The sequence below is a fragment of the Haliotis asinina genome, chromosome 15, assembly GCF_037392515.1.
Source record: "Haliotis asinina isolate JCU_RB_2024 chromosome 15, JCU_Hal_asi_v2, whole genome shotgun sequence".
Lineage (NCBI taxonomy): Eukaryota > Metazoa > Mollusca > Gastropoda > Lepetellida > Haliotidae > Haliotis > Haliotis asinina.
This window is the reverse complement of record NC_090294.1, coordinates 1,156,423-1,180,144: the sequence shown is the minus strand read 5'-3', so window position 1 is coordinate 1,180,144 and position 23,722 is coordinate 1,156,423. Positions and strand designations below refer to the sequence as shown.

Sequence of the window (23,722 nt, the reverse complement as noted above, 5' to 3'; positions counted from 1 at the left end):
TCATCTTGTGTATGCAGCATCATTTCACGTTATCACCACACTCAAACACAATGCATGGGGAGCACTTGCACAACGTGGGAGCCTCCTACACGTGCATGGGGTGTCATTATGAATCTTGACGTTTTTCATAACTGAACTAACAGCTTTGCTTTGATTGAAATCCTTGTGGTGATGTATTCAACATTGATTCAATCGCATGTATCTCCCATTCTCCCAAAATACAGTTCCACTACTTTTTTGAGAGTATATTAACGCCTGGAAACTCCAGTCTCCCATTAAACAGATTAACGTGGACATGACTACATGCATGATAACATGAATGTTTTGTTGTTAGTGAAGTCATAAAATATTAAAAAAATCCTTTGTTAGATTCTGCGTCGAAAAGGAAACGTTTAGGAGTTGTTCCGCTGCAAATAGGCATCGATCCCTTCAGACATGAGGACAGCAATGGTTTGGGTACCGCGGACCATAATGTAGTTCCTGGTGTCGATATGGGATATCTCATCAAGAGTCCTGTACTCGTTTGGCATGATATCACGGGACACATTTGTCTTCACTTCCTGGTGAAGTCCCTTCAGCATAATGTGCATCTTACATAACATTTCCACATTCTTGTTTTCAATCTGTCTGATTTTGTCTGCATAGTCATATGTGTCATGCGCAGCTTGTTCGAGGAAAACTCCAATCTTCGACAACCGGTCAACTTCCTTTGAGAGCATTTCTTCAATCTGAAAACGGTATCACCATCAACATCACCATCATCCAATGAGGTAAATATAAAAACTTATGAAAAATATGAAGTAGATCACTGTTATTAACCAAACGTTTAGCTGGCTCAATTATTGACATGCAACTAGATGTGGAATATTGGTCATATTAACTTCACTGATGACGATATCCTACATGTCAACAAAACAATAAGTCACTTTACGAAATAACGAACTCCAGCACTGGATGGTTCGTGCAAACACAAGCACGTAGGGAGATATACTTTAAAAAGAAAACATTTTCGAGAAATATCTGGCTTTGGGTGCAAATATTCATCATTTTCAGTTAAATAATTGTGTATTACAGGTCAGTTTACCCTACCGTTGTTCCGTTTGTATATGAAGAGCCAGTATCGGGAAATCCATCTAGTGGAATACTATCCGCAGCTGCAGCCACGGAGGTGCCTATTCTAGATCGCTGTAAGAAAGGTAATGGAATCATGTCATTGTTATGCAGTATTTTCAGAGAAAACATTGCTGCAATCTATGCTTTGAAAATGATTTGTCAGACAGATCCCCGATTTATGTGCTCTTGCCTTTTCCTCAATATGTTAAGATTTTTCGAGAAAAAAATTATTTAACGTTTTTCACCGTGCTGTCGACACAACTGCAGCTTGCTGAGAAAACAAATTGTATTATAATCAGTTCGACACAGGCTTATGAGGGTTGAAGTTGACAAAACATTAACTGATTTGTTTGATTGGCACTTTAGAAGTTGGCAGGTAATATCTAATATATGAAATATATATTAAAGACTTTGTTACCATAAAGTATCTTACTTTCTTATTGCCCAACAACTTCTAAAATGCCAATCATCATCTTACGTTCTTAGAACATATTAAACGACATTTTTATTTAAAACTGAACTAGTAATCTTTCACAGCTGTGCGAAAAGCAGGCTGTGAGGTTACACTCAGGTATTTACACAGATCGATATAACAGTAATGAACCCACAGGTATGTTGACACGCACACCTCGTGATGGGAAGATTGGAACCAGTGATCAGCTGATCCAAACTGGTAGAGGTCACGACAGCAGTCAGCACCAGTATGGTACAAAGCAGTCTGCATCAGTATGGTACAAAGCAGATTGCATCAGTATGGTACAAAGCAGTCTGCATCAGTATGGTACAAAGGTATGAAAGCTGACCGTGATATGACTTACTATCGTGTATGTGGTCTCGTCACAGAGACTGACAGCGGTCTGTGTCATAAGCTTCAGTGATGCCATCTCGATGCTGATGGGCTTGGGTGGGGGTGTGGGGAGATTCACAACAGATCCGGAGACAGGCCGACTGCCTCCACAAGGGTTTACCCAACGTCCGCCCGCCTCGGCCAGCGGTGCAGCGATACTTGTTGAAATCAGCTGTGACGATAATAGGCCCACTGAAATTAATGGCAAATTTAATGACTGTAAACGTGTAGTAGAAGACTTGTATGCCCGTATGTTATCTACATGGCGAGATTAAACTTGAACCGTGTACAGTAATTAATTGCTTCTTGGGACATACTAGACATGACACCGGACACCATGTACAGTAACAAACACATGTTTAGTGGATTGGGTTTGACACCACTTTGAGGTTTGTGTTAGTATTTCCTCGGTATGGGAGGACCGGCCTCTGTGCTATAGATCAGAGAAAGTCCCTGACTGAATAGCGGATCCTGTAACAGCTAACAGTAATAACGGCGCTACATCATTGTTAAATACATAGGTCTGGGGTAAATCTCATCCTCATTAATCCAGGGACAACACCCAAGTGAAACGTTCAAGGAGCGGGGACAGTGAGGTTATTAATGAACGGTTAACGAACGATTAACGATTTACGTGCGCCATGTACATAAGCCTAAAAATTAAATCCTAACGAGTTAAATGTTATAACGATCTGCATACTTGTACATATTTGTCTTTACTTGTACATATTTGTATAACCAACCTGTGATGAACACCAAAACTTCAGAACGCGATTCCATTTCAGTAGAGTTAGACTTGAGACTATTACGATGGCTGTTAGATAATCAGGAGAGCTGGACAACCAATATTCTACTACAGGGACTGATTGGAACTGAGCGCTCATCTATAATAATGCCATATTTATACAAGATTTTCAGACAATCTTGGGAATTCTCGTTTGAATTTATCTTCATTTTGTTGAAACTTTCCTTAGTCTCTGCCGGGCATCCCTGCATGTTGAATACCTCGCATGTATATTACTTACTGCACAAAGCCATTCACCTTCGAACCATATGATACTGTATTGTAAGTGTTGGAGCTTTGCACGTTTATACTTCATTCAGAGGTTTTTCCGAGCTTCCGTGTACAAACTGAACTTGGGGTAGCGGGCAGTCAAACGGGGACGTTTTCACTTACCTCCCTTTGCAGTGCAACGTCGTGAGGAGCACGGCCTCAATGTGTTTAGACTAGTCGGGTCAGTTACTCATGCCTCCTTCACTACACTGCTACTGAATGAAGGACTTTCCAGTGAATCGGCATAGGTATAACTCGGTAAACATGCTCACAACACACAGACTGGTGGGTTTTTACACAGATATTGTCAATGTATGAGGTCTTCACGTCGACCTTTCGCCACTTTGGTAAAACTAAATATGACAGCATCGCTCAGGCTTTGATACCAAGAATCGTATTCGGAAAAAAAGGTTGGGATCTACGACTTGGTCATGTCGGCGTTCTGGTCGTGTCAGGGTAGATGCCTTATGTCCACGTATGTCTGTATGTCAGCTGGCGACACACACCGTCACAGGGAGCCTCCTTCGGGGCGATTGAAACAATGTATCGGGTAAATTATGTAAATATATAGTATGTATAAATACAAGATTACAGAGCACACACCACAAATGGTGCACAAATATATACCGAAACGTCGCCATTGTCAAAATGCAGAAGTTGATCATCCACGTTTTGTCATATCTATACCACCAGCTTCTAGAATGCCGCTCAAACAAGTTGTGTGGACAATGAAATTTATCTTCTTGGTTTGTCTTTCCGTGAAAGTCTTGCTAGTACCGTTAAGTGCTGACATCATTTCCTTTTGGCACTACAGAAAAAGTGTTCTCCCATTATAAGACGTTATTGCGTATGAGATCTGCACTCAGTCCGTGAATCTAAGAAAGTCGCCACAGGTCTGCAGTAGATTCTCCTGATATCTCAAATACATGAATCTGCTTGCATGTAACCTTTTTACAACAACTTGACTGATGATTGATCAGTTTGGTTTGGTTTTCTTACATGAAAGGTTGACCTGTCTTTGCGTGTGTTTTGGACTGTATTCACTGATACATACGTTCAGCTTTTCACAAACACCTGGTGTCATTATTTGTTTGTTCTAGCGACTATCTTCTACTTCTACCATAACGATGTGCTACCACTACTGACCCTGTCTTCTACTTCTACCACAACGATGTGCTACCACCACTGACACTGTCTTCTACTTCTACCACAACGATGTGCTACCACTACTGACACTGTCTTCTACTTCTACCACAACGATGTGCTACCACTACTGACACTGTCTTCTACTTCTACCATAACGATGTGCTACCACTACTGACACTGTCTTCTACTTCTACCACTACTGACACTGTCTTCTACTTTCACCACAACGATGTGCTACCACTGCTGACACTGTCTTCTACTTCTACCGCAACGATGTGCTACCACTACTGACACTGTCTTCTACTTCTACCACAACGATGTGCTACCACTACTGACACTGTCTTCTACTTCTACCACTACTGACACTGTCTTCTACTTCTACCACAACGATGTGCTACCACTGCTGACACTGTCTTCTACTTCTACCATAACGATGTGCTACCACTACTGACACTGTCTTCTACTTCTACCATAACGATGTGCTACCACTACTGACACTGTCTTTTACTTCTACCACAACGATGTGCTACCACTACTGACACTGTCTTCTACTTCTACCACAACGATGTGCTACTACTACTGACACTGTCTTCTACTTCTACCATGACGATGTGCTACCACTACTGACACTGTCTTCTACTTCTACCACTACTGACACTGTCTTCTACTTCTACCACAACGATGTGCTACCACTACTGACACTGTCTTCTACTTCTACCATAACGATGTGCTACCACTACTGACACTGTCTTTTACTTCTACCACAACGATGTGCTACCACTACTGACACTGTCTTCTACTTCTACCACAACGATGTGCTACTACTACTGACACTGTCTTCTACTTCTACCATGACGATGTGCTACCACTACTGACACTGTCTTCTACTTCTACCACAACGATGTGCTACCACCACTGACACTGTCTTCTACTTCTACCACAACGATGTGCTACCACTGCTGACACTGTCTTCTACTTCTACCATAACGATGTGCTACCACTACTGACACTGTCTTCTACTTCTACCACAACGATGTGCTACCACTACTGACACTGTCTTCTACTTCTACCACAACGATGTGCTACCACTACTGACACTGTCTTCTACTTCTACCACAACGATGTGCTACCACTACTGACACTGTCTTCTACTTCTACCACAACGATGTGCTACCACCACTGACACTGTCTTCTACTTCTACCACAACGATGTGCTACCACTACTGACACTGTCTTCTACTTCTACCACAACGATGTGCTACCACTACTGACACTGTCTTCTACTTCTACCATAACGATGTGCTACCACTACTGACACTGTCTTTTACTTCTACCACAACGATGTGCTACCACTACTGACACTGTCTTCTACTTCTACCACAACGATGTGCTACTACTACTGACACTGTCTTCTACTTCTACCATGACGATGTGCTACCACTACTGACACTGTCTTCTACTTCTACCACAACGATGTGCTACCACCACTGACACTGTCTTCTACTTCTACCACAACGATGTGCTACCAGTACTGACACTGTCTTCTACTTCTACCACAACGATGTGCTACCACTACTGACACTGTCTTCTACTTCTACCACAACGATGTGCTACCACCACTGACCCTGTCTTCTACTTCTACCACAACGATGTGCTACCACCACTGACACTGTCTTCTACTTCTACCACAACGATGTGCTACCACTACTGACCCTGTCATCTACTTCTACCATAACGATGTGCTACCACTGCTGACACTGTCTTCTACTTCTACCACAACGATGTGCTACCACCACTGACACTGTCTTCTACTTCTACCATAACGATGTGCTACCACCACTGACATCGTCTTCTACTTCTACCACTACTGACACTGTCTTCTACTTCTACCACAACGATGTGCTACCACTGCTGACACTGTCTTCTACTTCTACCATAACGATGTGCTACCACTACTGACACTGTCTTCTACTTCTACCACAACGATGTGCTACCACTACTGACACTGTCTTCTACTTCTACCACAACGATGTGCTACCACTACTGACACTGTCTTCTACTTCTACCACAACGATGTGCTACCACTACTGACACTGTCTTCTACTTCTACCATAACGATGTGCTACCACTACTGACACTGTCTTTTACTTCTACCACAACGATGTGCTACCACTACTGACACTGTCTTCTACTTCTACCACAACGATGTGCTACTACTACTGACACTGTCTTCTACTTCTACCATGACGATGTGCTACCACTACTGACACTGTCTTCTACTTCTACCACAACGATGTGCTACCACCACTGACACTGTCGTCTACTTCTACCACAACGATGTGCTACCACTGCTGACACTGTCTTCTACTTCTACCATAACGATGTGCTACCACTACTGACACTGTCTTCTACTTCTACCACAACGATGTGCTACCACTACTGACACTGTCTTCTACTTCTACCACAACGATGTGCTACCACTACTGACACTGTCTTCTACTTCTACCACAACGATGTGCTACCACTACTGACACTGTCTTCTACTTCTACCACAACGATGTGCTACCACCACTGACACTGTCTTCTACTTCTACCACAACGATGTGCTACCACTACTGACACTGTCTTCTACTTCTACCACAACGATGTGCTACCACTACTGACACTGTCTTCTACTTCTACCACAACGATGTGCTACCACTACTGACACTGTCTTTTACTTCTACCACAACGATGTGCTACCACTACTGACACTGTCTTCTACTGCTACCACAACGATGTGCTACTACTACTGACACTGTCTTCTACTTCTACCATGACGATGTGCTACCACTACTGACACTGTCTTCTACTTCTACCACAACGATGTGCTACCACCACTGACACTGTCTTCTACTTCTACCACAACGATGTGCTACCAGTACTGACACTGTCTTCTACTTCTACCACAACGATGTGCTACCACTACTGACACTGTCTTCTACTTCTACCACAACGATGTGCTACCACTACTGACCCTGTCTTCTACTTCTACCACAACGATGTGCTACCACCACTGACACTGTCTTCTACTTCTACCACAACGATGTGCTACCACCACTGACACTGTCTTCTACTTCTACCACAACGATGTGCTACCACTACTGACCCTGTCATCTACTTCTACCATAACGATGTGCTACCACTGCTGACACTGTCTTCTACTTCTACCATAACGATGTGCTACCACTACTGACACTGTCTTCTACCTCTACCAGAACGTTGTGCTACCATTACTGACACTGTATTCTACTTCTACCACAACGATGTGCTACCACCACTGACACTGTCTTCTACTTCTACCACAACGATGTGCTACCACCACTGACACTGTCTTCTACTTCTACCACAACGATGTGCTACCACTACTGACCCTGTCTTCTACCTCTACCACAACGATGTGCTACTACTACTGACACTGTCTTCTACTTCTACCACAACGATGTGCTACCACCACTGACACTGTCTTCTACTTCTACCACAACGATGTGCTACCACCACTGACACTACCTTCTACTTCTACCACAACGATGTGCTACCACTACTGACACTGTCTTCTACTTCTACCACAACGATGTGCTACTACTACTGACACTGTCTTCTACTTCTACCATAACGATGTGCTACCACTACTGACACTATCTTCTACTTCTACCATAACGATGTGCTACCACTACTGACACTGTCTTCTACTTCTACCACAACGATGTGCTACTACTACTGACACTGTCTTCTACTTCTACCATAACGATGTGCTACCACTACTGACACTGTCTTCAGATTTATTTGAAACATGTTTTACTCTGGTATATTTCCGTTCTGTTTACCCTCATCATACTGTGGGAATGCCCACTGTAGTGATGTACAGAGTCTGTATGAATAAATGAATAAATGAATAAATGCCTTCACATGTCATAGTATTGTTGGCATAACGTTATTGATTTGTAGTGAAAATAAAAAAAATACTGACTAAATGGACATGTTTTGGTTTTTAGAAGCTTTTTTCGGCAATTCATAATAGAACTATAATAGAGTGGTGAATTCGATCAATACCTGTTTTTATGGACTCGCGAAAAGTATTTATTATAAATTTATCAACCTTTCATTATGCATTGTTTTTTTTTCTCAAGACTATATTTTGACTTGACTTAAACACTTAACCACAACGTCTACTTTCCAGGTGATTACCCCAAGAATTCTCCAGCATGAATATCTACAGACACGTTCCGGAAATTTACGCCCTTAAATTGTGAACTCCGCAGCAGTACATGCTGAAAAAACGCCAGTTTGATTGCTGTACCGGATATACCTATCATGGCTCAATCTTTACACAAGAATGCTAAATACTTTTAATACTTGTGTCGTCGACGGTTTCTAAACAACTTCTGTGGTAGTGATGTCGATTGACGTAAACATCCTCATTTACAGTTGGTGCCTGTATTTGTATGTGCGTGCCGTCAATGACGCCGATCACCCCTGGGAAGTTCGCCGTCCGGTGAAACTCCACCTTGTTGCGTTGACTCTGCGGGACTGGGAAAATGTATAAACCGTGCCACCATGGCAGGGGCGGACAAGGCTTCAACAGTCGTGTATATCGCACGTGAAACGCTCGGTTGCCTCAACCCGTGATCATCCCCATTACACAACTGAAACTTGCCTGTTGCCAGAAACCTCAAAGTTACTAAGAGCTTTGTTGTTGCATCAATAGCATGATTCCGTCCAGTCAGTGGCTGTATTTGTGTTCCAATAAGTTGCAATAAAAACCTAATACCTTGTTGATTCAGTCTGTATCTTCTAAGTAGTTCCTCATCATTCATATCATTGAATCTGTTGGATCTTGGTAAATATACACGCTGTGCGGCTGCCATTTTGGTTAGTCTTAAGTTGAAATCATATATTTAAGCCTACATGGGTGCAGGCTTAAGAACTAAGTTAAAAAACAACAAGACTTAAGTCTAAAACTTTTATTGAATATGACTAAGAATAAAGAAGTGATTTAAGACAAAACTTAAGTTTTTTAAAAAAAACTTAAGTCATTTTTATAGACTTAAGTTTTTTTTAGGACTTAAGACATTTTTAGAATACCGCCCCGGAAGTCCCCACCGATACTGTCGGCCATCTCGTCTAGGATTAGAAGCTAATGCAAACTGACGACCAGAGAAACTTTCCCATAGTTCGCACAAATTAAAAACACAAGTTCTAAATACATCAATGCAAAACACATCCAAACACACCAATACTCTCTGCGGAGATGAGAAAATGATTCGGCACGGGACTATATTTTAACATTGTAAGTTTCGGCACCGATGCTACACGTGAGTTGCGGTTTAACCTCTTTGTAGTGCCGACAGTGTCTTTTTAAGGTATTCGAGACTGCCCAACCCTTGTCACATAACCAGATACAACCCATCCGATTCGTTTAAAGTTATTCAACGGTATCATGTCGTACTTTGTGATAGGAAATTACTTTCAACTACCCATCGATAATTTAATTGTCTTTTCAGTTCAAGTATCGCTTTCTCTATCCCTTAGTTTATCACCACTCAGTAATAGCATTGATTCTATGACGAAATTACCCTAGTTCACAATAATGGGTTTGTGATACGTATCCCGTATAACAGATGCACTTGTCACCTTATAACACAGTTTCCTGACTTCTGTTCAGCATGACACGCATGGAACAGCGGGAAAGGAGATACATCTTGTGTTATGGATAGCTTTCTCCCATTTGCGAATAGCTCGTCTATCCACACGTGAGCCTTCTTCCATGTGTGGCTGTATGTACGTACGAACTACGACTGCTTACTGCTTTGGTCTGATATACCAGAGCAGGCACCACGCACTCAGCTGGTTGGCATTGGATCTTATGATGCGCGGACACTTGGGAACGTGCAACTGCTGGTATTTTCTAACATGGACTGTAGTTAATCTTGCATGATTGTCTGGTTGCACTACGTATTCCAGTCTTCTTCTGGAATGTTCCTGATCACCAGCCTTTGCTTCACTCGCCTGCTCTGTAATCCAATATGACTCCACATTAGATTATTTTCGTTGAAAGTTCGGGTTATTATATTTTTCTAAACTGTATATTATTTACTGAATTGTGTTGACGGCAGTGGTATTTCGGACTTTTCTTAAACTACAAGCAGTACTTTGTCAGTTTAGTTCTAACACAGATCTAGAGTTCCAAATTGTTCAATGTATTAGCATTTGTTCAATATGGTCATACCACTGGTATCTTCAATCAAAGGATGCAGTCAGAGTGAGGATGTTGTTGGGTCGCTCTGAAGCCAACGGTGGCCAGTGCTGGGACATGTGGTGTTGTCTCCCAGCGTCACGGCATGGACGTCGTTGCTTCCAGCTCCGATGATAATGTTGCCTTGGTGTAGTCAAAAGTGTTCATAATAGCAGGGACGTTAACGTATGGGTGAAACAATCTGGAACACTAACACCAGGAAAATGTGTTTATCGTCAACCCAACTGGAGCTCAGGGAATGAACGTCTGATAAAGTTACTCGTATTTGGCCACTTCTGCTCAGTATCAATGTATTGGAGAAAGAAAACAAGTTTTCTTCTTGCTCATCTGAGATCAGACCCTGTCTTAATGTACACCACACATAAATATATTCCAGACTGACATACTGACATATGCAACAAGAGCGATTTATAAAGAAATGTACCCACTTCACAATAAATGTCACTGAAAGACAAGCTGCCATAATCAAGTTACGTTGCCATTACTTGATGAAGGTCACCGCCCTGTATCAGTGACTTTCCTGTTCCCGCCAGAGATCAGGCATATGTATACTCGTAGGATAAACACATGCAGGATATATGTACATACCGAATTACCACGTATGTAGGTGGCCAACTGATTACTAAAACTATTTATAGAAAATTTCAATTACCAAATGTGTCAACGGTTAGCGATATAATGTTTATTGAACGCTTTGCATTTGGAACTTTCAATTTGAAAATAGTGAAATATTATTATGAAGAGTATCAGCACCCTCGGCAGTGATTGTTGCGATGACAGATGCATATATTATCACTATGATAGCTACGTCATGACACTTAAGACTTAAGCCCAGAGAGCAGTGTCATCCATCCCGTGTCCTCACTGCACTAGATACAGCTGTCACAGAGCTTTTGTAACACATTCGTCAACAGGAACCCGGTGCCTACATACGTGCAGCACGATAAGTAGTCCGGTGGAAATGACAGTGGAACAATCGCTTCGTGAAATGTTCAGTCGGCGAATCAACCAAAGTCGAGTAGTCTGTCGTGGTGCACATGCTTGTGGGTGTATGTCCAGTTCTAGAGTCGGCTATTTTATGTTTGAAAGTTATGTGGACATTCTTCAACAGTGTATGTTCCTTATGACATAATCTCAAATGCGACTAGGTGTCTTAGAAACCGCTCCTGGAGCGCCTGTCCAATAGTTACATATTTCAGCCCAAAGTTAACGGTATACGGTTACAGGCATCTACCCAGGCGTATGTACCAAACATTGCCTGTGGCATGAACACAACAATGACACCCTCCATATATAGCTTCAAACAAACAAGTTAAGCGCACACACACACACACACACACACACACACACACACACACACACACACACACACACACACACACACACACACACACACACACACACACACACACACACACACACACACACACACACACACACACACACACACACACACACACACACACACACACACACACACACACACACACACACACACACACACACACACACACACACACACGGCCTGTTTGTCTGAAGTCGCACTCAGTAATATTCCTGCTGTGTGATTGTGGTCTGTAACGAAGTCTGGACATGACAATCCAGTGATTGACAGCATGAGCTTCAGTACATTTAAATGGGATACGGTGACATGCAGGTATCGGCCACATTTTATACCTTAAGGAAAACATTTGAGAAAGAAACATTTTGGCGTGTGGTAACCCGGGTACTCACGTGGTATGAGGTGTTAAGTGTTAGCAGCTACAAGATCACCTAAAGTGATTGTTTGGTGGGTTTGTCATTTAACGCCGCACTCAGCAATATTCCAGCTACATGGCGGCGGTCTGTAAATAATGTAGGCTGGAGCGGACAATCCGGTGATCAACACCATGAACATCGATAAACGCAGTTGGGATACGGTGAAATGTCATCTAAGTCATCGATAAGAATGTTTCTATTTTTGAAGATCAGTTCTAACACGCATCTTCACGGATAGGGCATAACAGTGGAATGACGTGTTTCTAATCTTGTGCTATGACACAGATGCCATAACGTTTTAGATGAATAAATCATCATTTCAGATTCGGTGTCATAATATCAAACTGAATGTAGTTCATTAAATCGATAAATACAAGCTCCTTGCGCAAAACACACCCACCCAAGTAAGCGCACACACACGTATTGTTACGAGTGAGTATTTTCTGTGTATTTTGGCTATTAAATAAAGTAATAATTATTATTGGGTCACAACATTCAGTGTTTTGAATATTAAATATGATGGGTCACATTTTGTCTTAATAGCTGGTCAACACTTTTTTAATTCTTGTTTTCCGGAATTTATCTGCTCCTGGTTTTCGGTGTTTACTTCCGGGAGACTTATTCGAGGGCATTCTACAGTGTTGACGATTGCCGTTTGTGCCCGAACTTTCGGGAAATGACTTAGTTTATATATAAATAGGCTGGTTGCCGGGTTGAGGGCGACACTCACACTCATTCACATCACTGCCAACGCTTGAAAGCCCGTCAATGCCTGACCTACATTATCTGCTGTCGCACCGATCGCTGTGTTGATATTCCGCTATAGCTGATTCTCTCTCACACCAAGACTTTGGTGAGTTTGCTATATTGTTTTTTGTGACCCACTGACTTAGATTTTGTCTCTCGTGAATTGTACCTGAAATTTGCATTGTTATACTGACTTGTGACTTTGTATACCTTGCTCTTGTTACATAACAATACATAATTTGAACGTAAACAGCTTGTCTTTGTTCTGTTTTGCTGGTTTACAAGGGGATTTCTTAAATTGTTGTCACGGTAAATTCTTAACCGTAACATGTACGCAAAACACCTCAGCCGTCCACACTCGCAGAACTCACTCATTCAACCAATGACTCAGTCACATCCTCACTGTAGCTGCTCCGTGACACCTCGGGTCGACAAGGGCTCCATCTGAAAGTGTATTTCCCCGCCGATATTACCTGAGCTGCAGATCGAGCTTCTGATTAGTCCACGGCGTTCATCTCAGTTGGATGGTTCGAAAATGTCCCGTTTGCTGCTGCTCGTCTCTCTTCTGATGGTGACCCAGGCGTTTTTCTTCAGTAGATGTAAGTCGACCTTCATATTGTCATACATGAGCTGTTATACATGGGTGTATTACTGACGCGTAAACCTCCTTCTTTGACGAAATCGAAGTTGGTTTTGTTTCGTGCTGAATTCATTTAAACTGTATGAAATATCAATTTTTAGGTCCAATATCCACTCTGTGGTCTAATATCGAATCTATAGTTTAATATCGAGTCTTTGCTCTAAAATCGACACTTTGGTTTAATGTCATGTTTGCACATGTCACGAAGTGACAATGCGCCGATCTTATGCCTTCTAGTCAAGGGAACGCCAAAATACCCGCTCGTTTTTAGATCGTCATATTATACAGACTGAATATGAACTGTCTCTGGTGGTGTGTTACCTCCTAGCTAATGCATAACATGTACAATATTTGTGTTTGTCATTTGTAATTCCTGCACGTGTTGCAAACCGAAACATTTTCTCATCTCATCAACCAAATCAGACAATGGCCGAATTTTCTTGTGTGAAAGTGAAACGAGACACTGCAAACAGCTATGGTTACACTAAATTCCAATTCCTTGTAAAGGTATCTACAAATCAATCTAAATTTAATGTTTGTAAAAATCGTCGAGGTGGAGGAGCATGTCGTTAACTCTGGCGTTATAGACTGCCCTTGTTAGATGAGGTCGTAAAATGATTCACAATGCATCTCTCTCACTGTTTTTACCCGCTCTGCGCGTATTCAGAGTGTTTGTGTGACGTATAAGCACAATGTGATTCTAGCTGCCGGATCTCGTTTTGAGATTTCCACGATTTCCAGATTTCCGTTTGTCAGAGCATGCTGTTCGACAGAGCACTCTGCACGAGGTGTTTGCAAAGATTAGAATATACAAGTGTTTAGATGTATGAAATAAGACTGATTAATATTTATATACTCACACGCAAGAATAACGCAGGTCAAGTATAAAGGATATATACGTGAGATTAAAGTAAAGACTTTTCACTGGTTACCGAGACTGATGACATTATTACGTTTTCGAAGTGTAAAAGGGTTGACAAGAACGGCGGGCTTACAACTTTATCTTATAGCCGGCCCTGTGCGCCAATACATTTTCCAAGCATATGTAGTTGTCCATGTCACAGACTACGGGAAATATATGGAAAATAATATACATTTGTGGTAGCTAGACGACATCTGTATGGTTCATGCCCAGCCATTTATCCAACACTAAAAAGTGATTGGTTTAGTGAATGCATTCAGCCAATGAACAGTGTAGGATGTTTTAGGAGTTTCATACACTGAAAAAATAATGGCACAAGATCAGTTTCCAAAGCACTTTGCCACTAAGTTATTCTATTGATTAATACTGGATTATTGGGGGTATGCGAGTGTTGATAATCTGATATCGTCTCGAACTCGTTAATGCCGACACTACTGTATGTATCGGCTGGTGTTAATGGCAGTGTGCGTTTGTATTCTGACGTATACTGACCTGATGAAGGAGCAAGCACACGCTCCGAAACGTTGTGTTTTCCACAATAAAGAAGCTGACAAACATACAAATCCGGCTATACTGACGTACTGGCGTGCCTTCTTGGCTCCCTATCAGTGTGAGGAGGCGACCTGACGGGTGGAACTTGGCTGACTGTCCCTAACATGAGGACACTCCACTCCATGTCAATTACGGGTTAATCTGGTCAAACATCTGGTACTTCCTGTCAGTGGGAGAAGATAGATTCATCGGCGTTAGACTTCAAGAAAAAACTTCATAAACAAAGTCAATAAATGTAATAGATGGGCAGAGTCTTAAGCTTGTGAGGTTACCCTTGAAGTGAATGTTACTCCCAGATTGTCTGATGTCACTTGGACAGTCAACGAGTATCTTCCGCGACTGCGATATTTCTCTGTGCGTTAACCAGATAGCCCGACATATCCGACATATGCCTGCACTGGACAATACGGCATGTACTATGACACTTATCTGAGTGCTTATCTGTTTCAGCTCCCGACTGGGACAAGCTGCAAGGTAAACAGATTTCACAAAATCCTTTACATCCAACAGTGTAAGTCTGTGTGGCCCGTTCGGTCTTATTTCAGAATGTACCCTAAGATATACTCAGCATGTATGTTAATGATTCGCCAGCAGGAATTTTCTAGTTAGTTCTTTAACCGTTTCAGTGACTTTCGGAATCAACATATTCAGTTCGGGGACATTTTCACATGTTCCGAGAACAGAGCTGGCAGCTCAGGTCCAGGGGTACACACAGCTGTCCGGGTGTGGAGGTGAGTGCGATCGATTGTGTGTGCGTGTCTTTGAGTCAGTCTCTCTCTCTCTCTCTCTCTCTCTCTCTCTCTCTGTGTGTGTGTGTGTGTGTGTGATTGTGTGTGTCCTTGAGTCTCTCTCTCTTTCTCTCTCTCTCTCTCTCTCTGTCTCTGTGTGTGTGAGAGAGAGATCGAGATCGAGACCTAAAGTTGAATGTCTCATGTTATTTTCGTTTCCATCTAATTTCTCTTCAGCGATTCCTATGTTTGCTGGCAAGCGTTATGCTAAAAATGGAGACTTTGCCGTCATCCTCATCTTCGACGTGAACGGCTTCATCGCGGGGATTCAAACAGGGGTAAGATCAAAACAGATAACAGGTCATCATTGTTAGACATATTGCCATGTCGAATTTGAAAGTTGTACAACGTCCTATTGACTTGTCATCCTCAGGTGACAATAACTGTACACACGGGCATGTGCTGTAGTGGTGTAACTTCAAGGAGTCTTGTGTTTCAGTTCCCCAGCAATCAGCCCAACGGGTACCCCCATGCCCCCCTGCAGAATCACCCCTTCGTGGAGCATGACAACCACCATTTCATCACCGCTTACTTCATGGACCCCAGTACGTACACGAATGTTATCTGCTCAGTAATGAATCTATGACTGATGGAAACGAGGTTAAGATAATAGCTAGAGTAAGTGAATGTTGTTCACCGGTGTCTGTAATACTGCAGGCAAGGCTTGGCAGGGCAAATATATCATTGACTACACGACACACTGATGACTATCCAATCCCATGATAGTTGCCTATGTTATGAGTATGTGGTTGCCCGCTTACGTTGAATATCTACAACTCTGGCCCTACCTGGAATGATCCACAGCCATGCGATAACCGATGGAAATTATGTCATCATGAACATTCCTCTTAGAATAGGTGGGTGACAACTGAGACTGATATTCCCGTTAATATTCCGGTATTATAATGGCTGACAACTGAGGCTGATGTCACCATTAATATTCCTGCTTTAGACTAGGTGAGCGACAACAAAGTCAGCCTCCACGACCATTCCTATCTAAGAATAGGTGAGTGCCAACTTAGGCTGATCTCCCCTTGAATCCCTGCGATTGGTTTCCTCACCACTAGAATAAGGCTTCTACATTCCACCCCTACCCTTGCATCTGATGATAAGAGGTGAGGAAACTTCCGACGTTTGTTACAGGACCAAAGCACTGACAGCGACAACCATTTGCGCTCACTGATGTTCTTCAACATAGGCATAGAAACCCAAGAAAGTGTAGGTCGAATCTTAAACGCCAAACAGTCAAATACTGAGTTTGATTATTTGATCTTGTTCAGATATTTCATGCAAAATGTCAAGGCCACAGTGAGTGTTGCTATGAAGCGTTGAGCGGCTTTGAAACCATCAACATAATGTTCAGTCTTTTACATCTGTAAATTTATACTGTATTCACTCTCTGTCATTTGGGTGTTTTATACAGTGTTACTGTTAATAATTTGCTGTGACCAAAATACTATGGGAAATCCATCTCAGAACCAGCAAAATGTGACACAGACAAGTCTAAGATATTCAGTAAAACGTATTTAGCAGACAAGAGCAAGATACAATGATTCACAATAGACGTTTCTGGTACAATGCAGATGAGTCAAATCTAAAGTAGTGGATCACAAATATAATATCAACTCACCGAAGTCTTGGTTTTCCGTGGCAAACAAGTGTCTACTAAATCTTTCACAGAGAGCGATCTTGAATGTAGGTCAGACTTGACGATGAGGCAGACAGATGTAGATAGGCTGAGATGAAACAACTCCAGTGTAAATCCAAGTGTAAGTCCGTGTGTGTGTGTGTGTGTGTGTGTGTGTGTGTGTGTGTGTGTGTGTGTGTGTGTGTGTGTGTGTGTGTGTGTGTGTGTGTGTGTGTGTGTGTGTGTGTGTGTGTGTGTGTGGTCAACATAACATCCGGCCTTTGTATATGCACAGTCTCTGATTCTTGAGCATTAACGCAAAGTATGGAACCTTCGCGATCGGCTCGTCCTTACCAATAGTCAAAACACACCACTCACTTACCATGTTTTCAGACAGGATATGCAGCACTGGACGAAGATCCAGCCAGTATTCCGAGGAAGGGACGGGCACACGACTGCTGATCCAGAACGGCACAATCCCTGGGGAGTATATTAGGATACCAGTGACCGAGACAGAACTTCTCAGAACACACTGGACAAGGGGACGATGCTTTCCATGGATGGGTAAGTAATCCTGAAGACACTACTGATACTACTGTTAAACCTCGTATAGGAATAATGCATTCACCTAGAGGTTACAGACCAGTACAATATGTCTGGTTGCCATGGTTTCTAGTTCTGCTGGAATGATGTGAAACCGGCGTTAAACAATAGTCAACCTTCCCAGCTGTCTCTACCTTACCTCACACCACCGGGAAAACGAAAGTCTACACTTAAAACTTGCATTTTATAACACAAAATAATAACAAAAGGCATCAAAACGTTAAGGAGAATATTTTTGTGCTTTATTAACATTGTATGATGTAGTGTGGACGCTGCCTGGGGGCACATAAGTCACATTTTTGTGATTACGCCAGAGACCTCTAGTCTGTCTAGTTAATGGGACTCGTCAAACTTGATTTAATTTTCTTTTTATCCCCGGCCTCGAGTTTACAGGGGTATTTAAATGGACCCCGTCCCTCCGTGCACATTCGACTATTCCTGTCCATAGCATAAAAACGTTCAGTATGTCTTCACCAAACTTGGCACATAGATAGGTTTGATGGTATACTGCTGCCTTTTGCTAGTTTTGGATTTCTTAATAAATTATCTTTCTGCGTGTCCATCGCAACAAGTTTAACTTCGACTGAAATTGATGGTAGTCGTCATTTCCTTAGCCTTCACCAAGTTAGACTCATAGATAGACTCATAGATAGACTCATAGATAGATAGACTCATAGATAGGCTCATAGATAGATAGACTCATAGATAGATAGACTCATAGATAGACTCATAGATAGACTCATAGATAGATAGACTCATAGACAGACTCATAGATAGATAGACTCATAGTCTCATAGATAGACTCATAGATAGATAGACTCATAGATAGACTCATAGATAGACTCATAGATAGATAGACTCATAGATAGACTCATACGTAGATAGACTCATAGATAGATAGACTCATAGTCTCATAGATAGACTCATAGATAGATAGACTCATAGATAGACTCATAGATAGATAGACTCATAGATAGATAGACTCATAGATAGATAGACTCATAGATAGATAGACTCATAGATAGACTCATAGATAGACTCATAGATAGCTAGACTCATAGATAGACTCATAGATAGATAGACTCATAGTCTCATAGAAAGATTCATAGATAGATAGACTCATAGATAGATAGACTCATAGATAGACTCATAGATAGACTCATAGACAGACTCATAGATAGATAGACTCATAGATAGACTCATAGATAGACTCATAGATAGATAGACTCATAGACAGATAGACTCATAGATAGACTCATAGATAGACTCATAGACAGACTCATAGATAGATAGACCCATAGATTCATAGATAGATAGACTCATAGATAGATAGACTCATTGATAGACAGGCTCGTAGATAGACTCATAAATAGTTCTGGTAGGTCTGGATTATAAATAAAATATTTTGTTTTGCGATTCCACGGCAACAAGGCTAAATTTGGTGATGGTACTCCTTACTGGAACAAAACTTGAAAAACGAGTTTGTATAATTTGCTCCAAAACACAGTATTCAGTAAGCGATATATCGTAGAAGCATGTAGTCCCACTGATAATGATCGCAAATATCTTACATCTATTATCGTTTTCGTATGTTGAATGGAAACGTAGAAGTCTAATCTATGTTTCTTCAGGTGTGCACTACTGGTATGACGTGTCCTTGAACATGGACTGTGACCGCTTCTTCCCAGCGTTTCTCATGTACAATGGTGGCAAACTCAACTCTTTTGGCTGGGCGTTTAACGCCGATCTGTCATCGCCTCGGTTTGAATATCCTCCTGAGTCACAGTTCGGGGTAAGTACACACTCGGTGTCAGCGAGACTTTCTCTTTCCTCCGTCGGGCCAGCGGATCAAAGGGACGCAACTCTATATTTTCTGCACAGCTGAAGAAGGGGATACAAGTCTCCCTGTTCAGCGTTGTTGGCCAAAACGTACCCGTGACGTAACGTTAGCAACAGTCAGGATTGTCTGGTCTTCACGTTCCTAGGAGTTAAATCAGCAGAAATATAGTTCGAAACGGAGTCAAGGAAACCGGATCAGTATGAGAGTGTTAGATACATGCTATTGGGGTAAGACGAAACTAAGACATTCGGAAAGATGTTCCTAGCGCGACGAATGTTCCTTGTGCTCAACAAAGATACCTAGGAGTACGATAACTCTACGATCGATTTTGATAAAACAGTTATGTCTCCGACACATTGTTGTTTAATGCTTGTCACACGAGCACACGACGGCCTCAACACAAATATGTATAATACCATGAGAATTGTCGGCATCATTCATACATGTGGCAATCACCAGTGCCGCTATTTCTGCTGTTCTTTATTAATTAATGAAAATAAATTAATGCCTCGAAAAGTGTTCATGTAATAGCGGATATGGGGTGACTGTTGGTGGATGGGTAGAGCGCACACAACACAACGCTACTTGTGGTTACAGATGACAGCCATTTATTGTCTATTATAGGAATGTTTCATAACCCTGAAAATATGCATACATATACCCAGCCATTCGAGCATAAATTCGTAACATGCCTCACATACACGTTATAACACTTTCTATATATTACACAGCTAGCCCTGACAATGCACTGGTATAAACAAACCTTCATAATATATAGCAACATGAAACCTATTCATATATACCTATATCATTTATGACATTTAATAAACATATTACAAATACAATGTATATAAATATCGGCATTAAAACTATTCATAGATACATGTATTTCAAATATACCCGAATACATATAGCATCATACATACATACGCGCACACACAGACACACACACACACACACACACACACACACACACACACACACACACACACACATACATACATACATACATACACACATACATACATATTACACTTACCCCTGTGTGGCACTGGGTGTACTTTAGTTCTCACGCAGTCAAGGATTGCCCATCATCATGACTCATTCTGATAAATAAAATACTTACTACATCCCAGAAATGTTCACATTAATCGCCGTGATCTGTTCCTCATGAAAGATCTATGTGACTGCCCAACAAGTTATGTGTGACAGAAACCGTTAAAACTAAAGAGACAATAGGTGGCAAGCTGACAGAGAAACTGAGGCAGAATGTCACAAGAAGCTTGTGGGGAGTAGCGCATGGGTCAGAACCTGACCTGATCCAGTGGTGTAGGGTGGGTGGGTGGGGGGGGATCGGGGACACAGGAACACGTTTACCTGAGAGGGTTTGTTACATTTTATTTGTAAACGTAAAAGCTGACACTTATTAAGTGTACAATAACTATATACAAGTACTTAAAACTGATAGTTATAAACTATGAGACTAATAATGACTGAATGTGACTGAATAATGACTCATTAGCTCAGGGCCTTTAACTCGTTTAGTGGCGACCGTGACCGCTTTACATTTGCGACATGGACCTCTCCCAGAAAGTGCTGCCAAGTCGAATCCACTGAGAACTATTCACAGAATGTTTAGACTCCCTAACACATTTCCCAAAATGTCAGAATGGGTGTGTTCCTGGGAGCACTCTCACATTGTCACTCAAACCACTGGAAGGAACCAAGAGCATCTGAGAGCCGGGCAACTTTGTTCCTGGGATGGATGGACGCTTAAACTTTCATAAGCGAGGTCGGCATATTACCATTATTCTCCTGACTCTTGTCAATCACGTGAACGCCAATCTTGTGCTCTAAGGGACACAAAAGACATGATGCACATAATTTCATTTGTTCATTATATATTGTTATATTTCAGCGTTTCCTGAACCCGGTTCCTCGCTGTCTGTCTGGACTAGGTCGGATGTCAACACTTCACATCTACATGTCCAACCCCCTACGTAACTTCTGTTGAGCAGAATCAGTATGGATAGTAAGATCGGCAGTACTCGTGCCTTTCCGAGCTTTGGCGGGAACTCTCGAGCATATGGCTGGCTGGTGTCCTCTGATTTGCTGGTTGTTGTGGGTTTTATCCCGGGGTGGGGAAGCTGTTTTTTTCTTTTGTGTTTATTAACAAACCTTTTACGCTGAAACAGCAAAATGCTCTTATCGCTTTACATTTGTGAGTGGTGAGTGAGTGGGTAAGTGAGAGGATGAGAGAGTATGGTCGTACGCTAGCAATATGCAAGCAATATCACGGCGTATGTAAGTTTCTAAAGTTGTTAAACTTTTTAAATACAATTACGCACTTTACTTGAATGGTTGTGTCTCTCTTATTTTAGTGACCATCAATCAGATCGTTTTACTAACACGTGCAGATTTCTAGAAGTGTCCTACAACATGAACAAGACATTATTTAGGTATTCATGTACATCTCCTGAAACGACGTCAGTGGGAGTGTTTGGCGTCCTTTCGGAATTTTTAAGCACTGACACAAGAATGAGCCAGGGACTCGAACCTGGTGGCGTTTTTAACCACGAGGCTAATAATCCTCCGCACGAACATGTGTTGAGCCATCTGTCGTCACATACATGTAGCTATTGCACAGCCGACACGGTGAACGTCACTGGGAGGGAGTTCCTCTCTTCATTGCCGTCTCGTCATTAATGTAAAGACAGAGAATGCATTATAGTGTCAACGTCTTGACGAAAAGAGGTTCTGAAGAACAGGATTACATCTGAGAAAAGATTATGCGACATGGCCGTCAACTAATGTTACCTTTGTGGATCTTCTATTCGGTGCTTCCATTCAATGCCATTCTGTCTCAGTTGTCACGTGTTCATCCACTAACATGATGTCAACTGACAATGCAGACATAGTTCACGTGTTCATCCACTAACACGATAACAAATGACAATGTGTGTTAATCCACTAACACGATGTCAACTGACAATACAGACATAGTTCACGTCTTCATCCACTAACATGATGTCAACTGACAATACCGACACAGTTCACATGTTCATCCACTGACCCGATGTCAGCTGACAATGCAGACATAGTTCACATGTTCGTCCACTAACACGATGTCAACTGACAATGCAGACATAGTTCACATGTTCATCCACTAACACGATGTCAACTGACAATACAGACATAGTTCACATGTTCATCCACTAACACGATGTCAAGTGACAATACAGACATAGTTCACAGGTTCATCCACTAACACAATGTCAGCTGACAATACAGACATAGTTCACCTGTTCATCCACTAACATGATGTCAACTGACAATACAGACACAGTTCACATGTTCATCCACTGACACGATGTCAACTGACAATACAGACATAGTTCACATGTTCGTCCACTAACACGATGTCAACTGACAATACAGACATAGTTCACATGTTCATCCACTAACACGATGTCAACTGACAATACAGACATAGTTCACATGTTCATCCACTAACACGATGTCAGCTGACAATACAGACATAGTTCACATGTTCATCCACTAACACGATGTCAACTGACAATACAGACATAGTTCACATGTTCGTCCACTAACACGATCTCAAGTGACAATGCAGACATACGTAGCTAACGTGTTCATCCACTAACACGATGTCAACTGACAATACAGACACAGTTCACATGTTCATCCACTAACACGATGTCAACTGACAATACAGACATAGTTCACGTGTTCATCCACTAACATGATGTCAACTGACAATACCGACACA

General features: G+C 41.8%; 2 protein-coding genes across 2 annotated transcripts; one reads left to right on the top strand and one right to left on the bottom strand.

Moving 5' to 3' along the window:
• Positions 1-392: 392 nt before the first annotated feature.
• On the bottom strand, positions 393-2,792 carry LOC137266401 (uncharacterized). The gene is made up of 4 exons (XM_067801896.1): positions 2,704-2,792; positions 1,932-2,152; positions 1,090-1,185; positions 393-728 (listed from the first exon to the last, which is right to left on the bottom strand). Exons 1-4 carry the CDS (start codon positions 2,738-2,740, stop codon positions 393-395), a joined length of 690 nt encoding a protein of 229 aa, XP_067657997.1. The 5' UTR covers positions 2,741-2,792.
• A 10,656-nt stretch (positions 2,793-13,448) lies between these two features.
• On the top strand, positions 13,449-22,287 carry LOC137265390 (uncharacterized). The gene is made up of 8 exons (XM_067800787.1): positions 13,449-13,559; positions 15,525-15,548; positions 15,701-15,805; positions 16,040-16,140; positions 16,302-16,411; positions 17,887-18,053; positions 19,724-19,884; positions 21,851-22,287. The coding sequence occupies exons 1-8, from the start codon at positions 13,496-13,498 to the stop codon at positions 21,944-21,946; spliced, it is 828 nt and encodes a 275-aa protein (XP_067656888.1). The 5' UTR covers positions 13,449-13,495; the 3' UTR covers positions 21,947-22,287.
• The last annotated feature ends 1,435 nt before the right edge of the window (positions 22,288-23,722 follow it).

Excerpts from the sequence above, each read along its gene's own strand:
- LOC137266401 (XM_067801896.1), bottom strand. The coding sequence starts at position 2,740 with ATGGAATCGCGTTCTGAAGTTTTGGTGTTCATCACAG. Across the intron at positions 2,153-2,703 it reads AGTTTTGGTGTTCATCACAG|TGGGCCTATTATCGTCACAG; the intron begins GTTGGTTATACA and ends CATTAATTTCAG. Across the intron at positions 1,186-1,931 it reads ACGAGACCACATACACGATA|CGATCTAGAATAGGCACCTC; the intron begins GTAAGTCATATC and ends CCTTTCTTACAG.
- LOC137265390 (XM_067800787.1), top strand. The coding sequence starts at position 13,496 with ATGTCCCGTTTGCTGCTGCTCGTCTCTCTTCTGATGGTGACCCAGGCG. Across the intron at positions 13,560-15,524 it reads GGCGTTTTTCTTCAGTAGAT|CTCCCGACTGGGACAAGCTG; the intron begins GTAAGTCGACCT and ends TATCTGTTTCAG. Across the intron at positions 18,054-19,723 it reads ACGATGCTTTCCATGGATGG|GTGTGCACTACTGGTATGAC; the intron begins GTAAGTAATCCT and ends ATGTTTCTTCAG.